Here is a 12682-nt window from a genome sequence, read left to right as displayed (position 1 = left end):
TGTTGAACAGCCCATGCAAAATTCTGCCTTAATGCCAGGCGCCGGAAAAGGAAGAACATAGGAGAGCCCTTAAAAGCCAGGTTGGTCATCTTTTTTGGAGCAGCTGCAGGGAATTAGGTCCGTCAGCGTAACAAGCCTTTGAGAGTCCAACCCCAGCCATGGGAGCGATGACCATCTCTCTGAGCCCTGCTGGAGGAGGTTCTCCAGCCTCCAGCCCGGCTCGTGGCCCTCCAGCCCAGCTCTCCTCCATCACGGCATTAAATCCCTTTGCTCCACAGAGGTTGGCACCAGGATTCAGCACACAATGGTCTGGGGTTTAGAAGCCACATCTCAGAGCTGGCATGAGATTTTTCCAGTTTTTGGAGGAGATTTAGGAGGAACACACAACCCTGATGTGGCTGGAAACGAGGGAAGTCGTAACAAGAGAAGGAAATAATCTGGGATTTGAGCAAACGAACGCCTTCCAGTTTATCTCTGCTCTAAAGAGGAGAGCTCAGACATGGAAGGTGATGTTGAACAGCTCATCAAAAGTCGGCCTTAATGCCAGGCACCGGAAGAGGAAGAATGAGAGCGGTCCATCTCTTGGCATAAACAAAATCAAAGCACGTTTTGTCTCTGCAGTGAGGAACTTCTCTCACTCCTGGGCTCAAAAGATAAATCCCAGTGAAGAGGGGACCCAGGCTGGTCCCCAGGAGGCTCTGCAGAGTGTGTGCTCGTGTGTGTGTGCGCTCGCTTTAGCCCTACAATCTGTTTTGCTCTTGCTCTTGTGGAGCTGCGTTTCAGAGGTGGAGGAGGAGCATGGTTGGAGATGTGTTTCACCCATGCAGTGGAGATGGTGCCACATGAGCCAGAGCACGTGTGGCATCCCCACGGCTGTTGGAAGAGCAGGAGAAAGGAGGGGGACAAAACCTAAGCCTTTCCTCTGGCAAATTCTTATTTATGATGAAATTGGACTTAGCTGAGGGTTGTTTGAGTTGTGAATGTGGATTACCGAGGGGCTGGGGGACCTTTGGTCAGCGCCGCTGGTCTTTTGGTTGAGCAAAGTGTCTCCTGGTCTGTGAAACACGTGAAGGTTTCTAAATTGTTCAGCCCAACATGAACCACACACCTGAATCTTGTGATCTAGGAGCCAGGCTTAACCCTGGTGGAGCAGGACGTAGTGAGATCACGTTCAGGTGGTCGTTACAGAGCAGATACTACTGTTTAATTAGTGGAATTACTGACATGTGTGGGGAAAGAGAGAGTGATCAAGACTGATTGATTAGGATTGGCAAATTCTTATTTATGATGAAATTGGACTTAGCTGAGGGTTGTTTGAGTTGTGAATGTGGATTACCGAGGGGCTGGGGGACCTTTGGTCAGCGCCGCTGGTCTTTTGGTTGAGCAAAGTGTCTCCTGGTCTGTGAAACACGTGAAGGTTTCTAAATTGTTCAGCCCAACATGAACCACACACCTGAATCTTGTGATCTAGGAGCCAGGCTTAACCCTGGTGGAGCAGGACGTAGTGAGATCATGTTCAGGTGGTCGTTACAGAGCAGGTACGACTGTTTAATTAGTGGAATTACTGACATGTGTGGGGAAAGAGAGAGAGTGATTGATTAGGACGGTGGGCTCTGATGTGTATGTGCAGCTTCTAGTGCTGTGGTAGGACATCCTGCAACGTCCCCAGCTTTCCTGGAGCCCCTTGAGGGACTGGAAGGGGCTGGAAGGTCTCCCTGGAGCCTTCTCTTCTCCAGGCTGAACCCCCCAACTCTCTCAGCCCCCCCTCCCAGCAGAGGGGCTCCAGCCCTCCCAGCATCTCCAGAGCCTTCTTCAAGGTTGAATGGAAGTTTGGATGAAATGAGTGGTTACTGCTCTCTCCTTCGCTTCGGTACCACACGTAAACCCGTGCCCACAAGCGGCAGATGGTGACCCACTCCCCACACCACCAACCCGCTTTGGCACAGCTGGAAACCAAGTCCTTTGGCATCTGAGCTGCCAGGAGAGCTGTGCCAGGAGAGTTTAACCCGTCCATCTCTGCGAGAGAAAAGAAAGAGGCAGAAAAGGTGCCGTACGGTGAAGGATGAAGATGGCTGGAGCTGCTGTCACACCGTGGGGTGGCACCATGGCCATTACACCACCACTTTTTAAATGTGTGCTGTGGAACGGGGCCACCAAGAGCCCTGTGCCCTCACAAAAACGCAGAGGTGGTGGGGCACCGACGCTTTTACGACGAGTTTTTTTTAGGGAAAGGGCACAACCGCTGACTCAGGAGCTGTGTATAGCCGGCCCTACAGCCGAGGGAGTCGGGTCTTTGGGCCTCGGTAATTCCTGAGCTTTATTTATTGACAACGTTTGTGCTGGATCGTGTGTCACTTGTCTTCTCCTCCTCCTCCTCAGGTGGCTCCAACGAGAAGTGAGAAGCGCGGCTCCTCGTACCTGGTGTCCTCCCCGGAGCCCGGCCCCGTGGAGTGCCTGGGCCAGCCGCCCGCGGGCTCCGCCGTGCGTTACGCAGAATCCTCCCTCAAAAAAAAGCGCGTTTATTGAGACCGAAATAACCCCCCCCCCCCCTCGGGCCTTTGGGCGCCGGGGCAGGCTCTTCGTACCTCTGCTATTTATTGCTGCCTTAACTTCAGACAAATAACGCTTCTTTCTGGGGGGGTTCTGAGTATCCCCAGAGGAACGACGTCCCCCCGTGAGGGGCAGACTTGCCGAGGAGCCGGTACGTGTTGCTCGAGGTCCCTTGGACTTTGCCTTCCCAAAGGACGGGCCGGCGGGTCCTTTGGCGTCCGGTGACGGCTGGAGGTGACAACGCGCAGGAACCGGGTGAGTTCTGGCCATTTTTACCAGCCGAAAGCAATAAAAATCCTGAGGAGGGAACGCCGAGCCTTTCTCTCGTCCTCAGACTGAGGAAGTTAAAAGATGAAGTCTTGATAGTAATTTTTTTTTTCTTATTTTTTTAACTCGGAGTTTTTTTTTTTTTTTTTTTCTTTCCAATCTTTACTTTTTTTTTTTTTCCAGGATTAAGAGTTCTGTATTTACAGCCTTTATATTTTTAATATTGCCTCTTAATCCTGGAATGGAGATATACCAAATGTATTACCAGAGCCTCTGTGATGTTTTTTTTTCAATAAATGTTTGTTAAAAGTCAGATGCTCTGCTGTGTGCTGCCTTGCAATAGGAAATTCAATTTGGCCAGGTGATGCTCGGGCAATGAAATAACTTTTAGCAGCTTTTAGGCCAAGAACCCACAGTTTTTGCTTGGAATAAGTAAGTAATGATGTGCAGTTTGGGAAAGCCTCTGTAAAATGGCGTGTGTGGCAAAGGCGCACTGGGGGTAAGGCAGGGCTGGGGCTACACCTACAGGTGGTGGGACATTGGTAAAAAGAACTGAAAAAAATGGAAGAACTGAAGTGTCTGTTGTGCTTTTTCTGATGTCTGATGATTCAGAGCTGGAGCAGGAGCACCGCTGACATGCTCCAGGGATGGTGTCGTTAATCCTGCCTTCCTGCTGGCTGCTGTGGTAATTCTTTCTCTTTTCCCAAGCATCTTCACTTTTTCAGCATTTGCTGCTCTCCAAAACCTGGCTCTGGTTTTCACTCTTTTTCTTACAGCTTTCTTTTTATACGAGGTAGTTCTGGCTGGAAGGGAGAGCTCCTCCCTCACCTGGGACCGAGCAGGTGGCACCGCACAGACAGGGGTTCCCAGTTTGACTCTATTGCTCTTTCCTGTATTTTTTGTAAAAAAAGACTTTGTATTTTTAGCTTATTCATGAAGCAACTCGGGCCAGAGTCTTTCTTTCCCTGTAGCTGAGGACTTGGCAATCAATCAAGGTTTGTGACATGGGAGTTTGTGTCAGATCAATCAGGAGCCGCCGGGGGGGTGGGGAATTGCTGCCTGGGCCTCCTCTCCCAAATTCGGGATTCACTGAGCACTGAGGCCAGACCCCAGCTCCTTCTTATTTCATCTTGCTAGAAAATACTCAAGCCAGTTTTTTAATACTGTTTTTTTTTATTAAAAAAAAAAAAAGTCTTAAATTCTGCCTTTCAAGCTTTCTAATGTGACTGGGACATGTATTTTTAAAGCTTAAAAAAAACCCCTACCATCCAGGCTGTGGGCAGTAAGTGCTGGTGATGGGACAGACAGTGACACAGGTCCCAGGAGCTCTTCTGGGATCCTCTGTGTGTGTAATTGATGAAGTCACTTGTAAGATTTTGTTCAGACTGTTTGTATACGCGACTTTCTCAAATTGTTACGCTTTTCAGTGACAATAAATGGTTTGTACGTATTTAAAGTGGATTTCTGTGGGAGGAAAACATCTCTGGATTAGCTTTAATCATTTAATGTAAGGAAAGGTTGTTTTGAAGACATTCTGATCACTTCCTAGGGAAGCTACATTTAAAACATCTTTCTCTTGTTTTATTTATGATTAAAAAAGATACGCACATGGAGAAAAAAAAAATCTTTATTAAATTTGGCTTGTATAAAGAGTAACAAAGTGCTTACAGATTCATATCGGGTTCGTAAGTGACATACAGAAAAAATAATGTAATACTGTAAAAATAAATCTGACCTCGTTGCAGCTCATAATTACAATTATATATATATATAGATATGTATTTAAAGTCGCCTTTCTGTTATTGCCAGCACCGAGTATCAGCTCTTCAAGGGTATGACCTTAGGTCACTGCTCAGCAAAAGGTTTCCAGTTAAACCACTGTTTTATTGGCACCCGAGGGGTTTAGAAACCGGGAGCCCTGGGCTCGAGTGCTGAGGCTGGGGCTGGCAGCTAAAGCGAACTGGTCCCAGTGCGGCCCCACTGGTTTTCCCTCCAGGGAACTGGACACCGCTCCCTCCTGTGGTTGGGCTCTGGGAGTCTAATTATTAAATAAAGGGTGATGCCGTGATTTAAAGAATGGGCCTCTCAGGCCAAAGGAACAGTGTTGCAGAACTGCTAAAAATGAATTCGGGTGTCAGCCAAAGAAATCTGTGCCCCAAAAACCTGCCGGGGGTGAGGGGCACCCCTCGGCCTGCACCCCTGGCTCCACTCTTCAGGTGTTCTTCTCTTCTAGCCCATTATTTTTAGGGGAGCACCCCCTCCCTCCCCCAGATTGCAGCTAAACATTTTTTCTTTTCTATCCTTAGCACATGCAGTTAATTCCCTGCAGCTGAGGGGCAGGACAAGGCGCAGAGCAGCCCCTGGGCACCTCTCACAGCCACAGCCACGCTGGAAGCGTCAGCAGGTGGAAATGGGGGGGGGGAACCTAGGAAAAGCAAATCTATTTATCCCAAAACCAGGTTTCTCCATGAGAAGCACAGCTATCCAGGTGGCTCCCTGCTTTGGTTGGTTGGTATCTTTTTGAGCAGCCCAGTAAAGCTTTTTTTTAATTATTATTTTCAAAAACATCCAAGAGCTCAGAACTGCAGCCTCGTTAAAACGAGGTGTTTTTTTTTTTTTCTCTTATCTGGCTTTTTTTATGCCAGAGTTGTGGATTTTTGTTCTTTCTACAATTTAATTGCACGGGAAGGATATACCTGCAGGCAAACTTTTTCTCAAAACCCCATCAAAATTATTAAATTGCTGTGTCAAGTCCTCTCATGGCCCCTGGTGCCCTTATCCCAGGAGCCTGCCCCTGGCAATTAGCAGGGTCGCTCTAATTGCGCGGAGACCGTCAGCGGGGAAAAGTAAGATAAAACTGCTTTGGGGTGACGGCAGCAAAAGGAGTTGAAGCGATTGGTTCCTGCCATACCTTTTAATTCAGTCCATCCAACTGTTGACTAAAATTAAAAAGGAAAACTGTTGGAAAAAGAATCCTTTAAACACAGTAGCACAGTCAGAGTACAAATTACAGTAGTTAAAAAAAACGACAGGCCGTGGGCATTTATATTTTGACACGCAAAGTACTGACGGTATAAAAAAAAAAAAATAAATCATTACATTTTACTCATAATTGTTTCAAATCCTTGAATCAGATTGTGAAAGGTTGTCCGTTCATCGTGCTTGAATATCCAACACTTCCTCATCAGCTGGTCCACCTAATCACAAAATAAAAAAAGAGAGAGATATTTAAAGAATGTGTGAAACATTTCATTTTCCTGCAACCCAGCACCGCGCTGGGCAGGAACACGCTGCCCCACGTCTCCCCCAGTCTTCCTGGGGCTGTGGAGGGGCTCCAGCCCGGCCCCGGGGCAGGAGGAGACCATCGGGGTCCAGGTTTGCTGCACATCCAGGAACTCTCCATTTCAAAAATCAGAGGGATTGAGAACGAACTTCACACGGATGCAGGCACTGAAGCCAAGTTCTGAATCCCTCTGGAGGGACGTTGCGAACTTGGGAACGTCAATGTGAAAAAACTTCTTAAAATAATGCTTAAAAACCTTGGAAATGCCTTTTTAATAGCACACCTGACATTCTGCCTACCAGGCCTACTCAACCACGACCGAGTGGAGCTTGGGCTGCTAATTGAGTGTCATTATCAAAGCATCCCCGCATCGTTACCTCCTCTGGGCAGTTGGGCGGCCGCGGCAAACGCTTCTCTTCTTGCAAGACTCGCACCAGCCGAGCCACCGTCATCTGTCCCTGCGTGGGGCCGATCATCTTCAGGAACTCCTGTGAAAAGAGAGGGAATCAGCACGTGACCTCTTGCCCTGCGCAAGTCCAGGCCATTCCATGGACACTGAGATGACACTTCAATCTCAAAAATGAAACCCATCACTAGATGCTTATCCATAGCTACCGTGCGCCGTATACTCGCTTGAGAAAACAGATAGAAATGTTTATAAATATAATTTCCTCACTAGGACATGTGGTTGCCACAACTTATCTCTGTACAGGGTCTTTAGTGAAAGACACCTCGAGGGCTGGGTCCAGTTTTGGGACCCTCATGACAGGAAAGACCTTGAGGGACTGGATTGGTTCCAGAGAAGGGCAACGGAGCTGGTGAGGGGTCTGGAGCACAAGCCTTGTGAGAAGCAGCTGAGGGAGCTGGGGGTGTTCAGCCTGGAGAAGAGGAGGCTGAGGGGAGACCTTCTCGCTCTCTCCAACTCCCTGAAAGGAGGGGGTAGCCAGGGGGGGTCGGTCTCTGCTCCCAAGGAACAGGCCATGGGACAAGAGGAAATGGCCTCAAGTGGCCCCAGGGGAAGTTTAGGATGGAGATTGGGAACAATTTCTTCCCAAAAAAGGGTTGTGAAGCCTTGGCAGAGGCTGCCCAGGGCAGTGGTGGAGTCCCCATCCCTGTAGGGATTTCAAAGCCGGGCAGAGGTGGTGCTGAGGGACATGGGGCAGTGGGGGTTTGGGCAGTGCTGGGTTGGTGCTTGGACTTCATGATCTGAAAGGTCCCTTCCAACCCAGACAGTTCTATGATTCTATAAGATAAAGAGATTCATTCTACTTCTTGTTTCCAAAACTAATAACTAAAAAAAAAATAAATATCTGATTTAAGCAGCTTTAGCAGCAATTTCTTTCCCAGCCACTTACTGCCATGGGACTGGCCTCGGAATCACAGTAGGTCAGCAGCTCGTACAGCGTCACCCCGAACGACCAGACGTCCGAGGCGATGTAGAATTTACTCTGGAGCAGGCACTCCGGGGCGTACCTGTGGGCACAGCGTTACACTTCAGCCTCCTCACACAACCCCTACGTGTGCACGATAAGCAAACTAGAGAGGCACCTTCTGTGTTCATACAAAGACCATGGGAAAATGGATCATTAAGCACAGGAAGAAATAAAGAGCTCCAGTACTGTCGTCTTTTCCTTGCTCTGATGCTGGACCTCTTACCAAAACAGAAAAAGTCTTTAGGACCCCCCTAAAAGCCCAAGTTGACAGGACAGACAAGTTATTCCATGGTAGAGTCTGGTTAAAGAGAAGGAGTTATAAGTTGTTACCAAAAGACAGGGCTGTCGAGGTCGTCCTTGACGGTGTAGTACTCCTTGTCGGTCTCGATGGCCTTGGTGAGACCGAAGTCTCCGATCTTCACTCGGTTCTCGCTTTCCACAAGGACGTTTCTTGCTGCTAAGTCACGGTGCACGTACTGACAGGAGCCCAAATAGTTCATTCCCTAGGAGAGAAAAAGCCTTTCATGCTGGTTTCTCCAGTACTTAACTCACTGTTTTTCTCCAGCTTCCCCTTCAAATGCTCCCTGGTTGAACTGGTAACACCCTACCCAAGTTTCCCACATCTGTTGGCACTTTCCAGGGTCCTTTTCCATCACACACACCCCCCTTAAACTCAGCCTTTGGGTTCCTCATCTATTGAGACTGTTGTTTCTGCTTTGTGCTTTTAAATTTTCGGCTGAAAATTAAAAAGCCCCGTGCTCAGAGCCTCCTCTCCACAGCAGCAGCCTGTCTCTGCTTCTTGTGACCACCTGGTCCACCATCATCACAAAACCACAGCAGAAATCACATTGCTTCACGTGGCCCGACCACACTGGCCTCTACTCCTCACTTCAGCCTCGCACATCACTCCTTCCCTCTCACCAGCAAACCCTTTCTAAACTCTGTCCTCCCTCCTCACTTCAAATCCTGCAGCAGCAACAACTTCTCACAATAAACTTTTAAGGAAGGGAACTTGGTAATTATTCCCTCACTGACCTTTGTGCCAGCAGCACCTGAAGCACAGGAGAGGCCCCTTTAGAGTTCAGGTCCTTGGGGATGGAGCAAGGAGAATCTACCCCCCCCCCCAGCTCAGTTAAATTAACTATTAAATGAATGAAACAGAAGAGTTGCAGGAGGGCTCTGGTGCCAGGCTCACCTTGCAGATCTGAACCGCGTATCTGAGAAGCTGCTTGAGGTTGATTTTGTTCTTGTTCCGCGGGAGATACTCCTTCAGGCTCCCAGAAGGAAGAAATTCCATGATGAGTTTAATCCCACTTCCTCCTAAAAACAGAGCATGGGTTTAATTCACAGACACCAGACCCTTCCCCACGCCACCACCAGTAACTCCTGTACAACCCCCCAGCTCTGGGAGCGTCTGGAACGATCTCGTGTGGCCACAGCCAGACTGGGGGCTAATGCCCATTATTGGTCACTGAGCCAGCCCAGAGGAGACTATTCCAGGCAGCAGTCACTGAATTTAAAAGTTTCTAAATACTGTTTTAGAACAGGCACTACTGTAAATGCATAAATATAAGGCAATAGAGCTTTTTTCTATGAATAATAACGTCTGGGCTCCTGGAACACAGACCCCCCCACCTGCCTGCCTGGGAGCTCGGTTTTTAAATGGATTTGGTGAGAACATCAACCCCGGGGCTGACATCCAAGTTAGCTGAGCTCAGAAATGGGCTCTGGAGGACTCCAGAGATAAACTGCTGCTTTTTCCATGAAAAAAAGAGATCTAAACCCGTAAGACTGAATTAAGACTGTTTAACTTCTTAAAAATGTCTAATTTCTAAAGGAAAACCTTACTCTACAGGAGACTGAATTAAGACTGTTTAACTTCTTAAAACGCCTCATTTCTAAAGGAAAACCTTACTCTACAGGCAGATTTACCATCTTCTGTGCAAATTCCCTTGTATTTGACGATGTTCTCGTGATAAAGATTCCTCAGGATTTCTATTTCCTTCTTGAGGTCAGCGATGTGATTCCCTCCGCTCTCCGGCTTCAGCGATTTCACCGCCACTTGCTCCCCGGTGTTGTCACCTTCTGGGTCGTATCTGCAGAGCTCAACCTTGCCAAAGTGGCCCTAATTGTACAAGAAAGAGAGAGCGTGACTGAACGCGACACCCGCCGGCCACGGTGTCACTGGTGCAATGTTTTAGGCATTCAGGGTTCATTCAGGGTTCCCATCTGCCTGTTGTGACACAGGGGGGCACAGCCAGCTGTGTGTGCACACAGGTGAACACTTATCTCCCTCTGAGGCTGCTCTTACCTCCCCCAGGTCACGGATTCTCTTCAGGAATCGCTTTTCAAAGAGAGTGGGATCGACCTCCGTCACAGGTTTCTTCTCCGAGACGATGTCGGGATCTGGGAATGGACAGAAAAGCCCCAGGTCAGAGAGATTCCCGTAAGGACACCTCGGTCTGGACTCTTCGAGGTGCCCTCGCTCACTCCCAATCTGCTGTTGGTGTGTTTCTATCCCAACTGTCACAGCTTTTCTCATGTAAATCCTGCCTATTTCTTGACAGGGAATTCCTTTGTTTGTACACGCCGGTCTGTCACTGGCTCATCCTCCTCCCTCACTTTGTGGGGTGCTCGCTGCCTCTTCCAGACTCTGATTCAGTTTTCTCTTGGTCTCCTTCCCACCCTGCAGCAGTTGCTCAGCTTCTATGATTATTTCATTATTTATTACTAGGTATGGGATGTCCAGTTTTGCCTTTGACTGTTAGTTTTTTTGCAGTAATTTCAACATAAGATGAACCAGGAACCAGAGTTGCGTGTGTTAATGCTCTGATTCGGTCAAGAAAGTCCCCTAGAAATCTCATGGAGCTCAAAACTGCCTTGACACTAAAAATGTCGTATAAAATATGGATCGTTGAATGAAATGGCAGAAAGAGCACCACTCTATAAGTAAAACACCTGCATCCTATTTGTGCTCATCTATAGGAAGGGACAGGACACGCTCCTGTCCATACAACGGTCCACAAGATGCTGCTGGAAGGTGTCCACCAGCCAGATGAACCAGCCTCCCTCCTCCCTCAGCAAAACCAGGACTTACTTTGTTCCTCCAGTTTGTTGATGTCCCTCATGATGGCTCTGAAGAAGGGTCTCTGGTGGGGGTCGTAGTTCATGCACTGTTTCATCAGGTCGGCCAGTTCCTTGCACGACGGCGTCGCCAACACGAAATGCCCCTCGTAGAACCTCTCCTTCTGTAAGGGGCAAATGGAAACCAGTGTGTGAGTTTTAGCTTTTAACTTAAAAACCCCCAGGGCTCTATCTACATCAGAAGACATGACCTGTTAGATCCTTAACTCCTCCTGAACTTTTTCTTAACTTTGCCAAGGAAATCCTAATTTTCAGCAGTAACTTTACATCACCTCCTGGCAGGTGGAGACTGACTGTTGTGCTGAATCTGGTGTGGTTTGGAGCAACACACGGAATTTCTAAAACATGCTAAAGATGTCACCTTTCCAAAGTTATTTTCCTGCCCGGTGCCAGGCTCGTCACGTTAATTATGCACCGGGACATACAAGACAACACTGGCTGCTCTTCACAACCCCACAGAAGGTACCAGCTTTGGGGCAGAAGGGATGAGTTTGGGGGGGGTGTTGTGTGCTTTCTAAGCTCTGCAGAACCCCCCCCAGCTGTTGGGCCACGTGCAGGAAGCTGATTGTAGCGGAGGCAGCAAGTTCCTCTCAGCCACCTCCTCTTCAAACATCTTGGGCAGTGACTCATGAAGTGCTCAGTCATTTCCTCCAGCCCAGCAGCCCCGCTCCAGCGCCCTCCCAACGCAGCCAGGCTTCCAGAGAGGAAAAAATTTGGAACAGATGCTGAGGGAGCGTGGCAGCGATGGGTAGAAACTGCCAGCACTAATTTCTAAAACATGCTAAAGATGTCACCTTTCTGAAGTTATTTTCCTGCCAGGTGCCAGGCTCTCCATGTTAATTATGCACCAGGACATACAACACTGGCTGCTCTTCACAACCCCACAGAAGGTACCAGCTTTGGGGCAGAAGGGATGAGTTTGGGGGGGGTGTTGTGTGCTTTCTAAGCTCTGCAGAACCCCCCCCAGCTGTTGGGCCACGTGCAGGAAGCTGATTGTAGCGGAGGCAGCAAGTTCCTCTCAGCCACCTCCTCTTCAAACATCTTGGGCAGTGACTCATGAAGTGCTCAGTCATTTCCTCCAGCCCAGCAGCCCCGCTCCAGCGCCCTCCCAACGCAGCCAGGCTTCCAGAGAGGAAAAAATTTGGAACAGATGCTGAGGGAGCGTGGCAGTGATGGGTAGAAACTGCCAGCACTAAGGCAGAACAAGGGTTATTTAATATATATTTTTAAGATTTCAGAGCCAGCAATAACGGTGCCCCAGTTCTGAGCCAACGTCCGAGAGAAACAAGGAGAAACAGAAGAACCTGGTTGCTCTTTAAACACAACCTCAGTCAGTTTGTGACTGGACAGAGGGGTTAGGAAAGGTGTGAGAGCATCGGAAGTTCTGTTTAGTTGTTGCGATGCTGACTTTTGTAAGTCTCCAATAAGCTCAGGTTGAAGGAATAATTAGCAATTTTTGTAGTCAGGACAAGAATTCCTGCAAAAAAAATGCAGCAATTGAGATGGATCGGCCCCTTATCAAGTCCAGCAGAGCTGGTTTTCCTGTAAGATGAAAGGAACCCAAATTGGGTATAAAAACTGAAGCACCAAAAAGGCTGTACCCGAGAAGTCAAGGTGAAGTTTGTGTAACGTGGTTTTACCTCTGCCAACGTCTTGTCTTTCAGCGGTATTTCCCCGTTATAGCAGATTTCCCACAGGGTTGTACCAAAACTCCACTTATCTGCTGCAACGCTCAGGTTCTTGGAGTCTTCCACGCACTCGGGCGCAATCCAGGGGATTCGCTCCACACATTCTGGGGTAAAACACAGAATCCAAGTATTTTGCAGTTAATATCAAAGGACTGAAAAAAAACCAGCTTTCTAACTTAATTATTCTTGTTTAACAGCTGCATAATTAAAACAAAGTAAGGCTGCAGTATTTGTCTAGCTTCAGGGAAATTTTGATTCTCCAAGCCCCGTTCTCAGAAGGATGTTTCTGTGGCTTTTACCAGGTTGTGCTTTGAGCC

General features: G+C 48.3%; 2 protein-coding genes across 3 annotated transcripts in view; one reads left to right on the top strand and one right to left on the bottom strand.

Annotated features, from left to right (window-relative positions):
• The window catches only part of RAVER2 (ribonucleoprotein, PTB-binding 2), a 45885-nt gene extending 42899 nt beyond the window's left edge, over positions 1–2986 (top strand). Inside the window, exon 15 of the mRNA XM_014937276.1 lies at positions 2380–2986. Within this exon, the coding sequence (XP_014792762.1) occupies positions 2380–2526 (147 nt within the window). The 3' untranslated portion in view covers positions 2527–2986. The remainder of the gene's footprint in view (positions 1–2379) is intronic.
• Positions 2987–4426: 1440 nt separating this feature from the next.
• Positions 4427–12682, bottom strand: part of JAK1 (Janus kinase 1) — a 31231-nt gene continuing 22975 nt past the window's right edge. The window contains exons 16-24 of one of the 2 annotated variants that reach the window (XM_014937491.1): positions 12318–12469; positions 10631–10781; positions 9845–9939; positions 9466–9658; positions 8729–8853; positions 7864–8036; positions 7456–7573; positions 6478–6588; positions 4427–6014 (exon numbers count right to left, since the gene is read on the bottom strand). In XM_014937491.1, coding sequence (XP_014792977.1) covers positions 5913–6014; positions 6478–6588; positions 7456–7573; positions 7864–8036; positions 8729–8853; positions 9466–9658; positions 9845–9939; positions 10631–10781; positions 12318–12469 — 1220 coding nt within the window. In that variant the 3' untranslated portion in view covers positions 4427–5912. The remainder of the gene's footprint in view (positions 6015–6477; positions 6589–7455; positions 7574–7863; positions 8037–8728; positions 8854–9465; positions 9659–9844; positions 9940–10630; positions 10782–12317; positions 12470–12682) is intronic. The other variant, XM_014937500.1, reaches the window with a different exon arrangement.

This window comes from Calidris pugnax, unplaced genomic scaffold, assembly GCF_001431845.1.
Source record: "Calidris pugnax isolate Ruff unplaced genomic scaffold, ASM143184v1 scaffold29, whole genome shotgun sequence".
Classification (NCBI taxonomy): Eukaryota; Metazoa; Chordata; class Aves; order Charadriiformes; family Scolopacidae; genus Calidris; species Calidris pugnax.
This window is presented reverse-complemented; position numbering and strand designations above follow the sequence as displayed.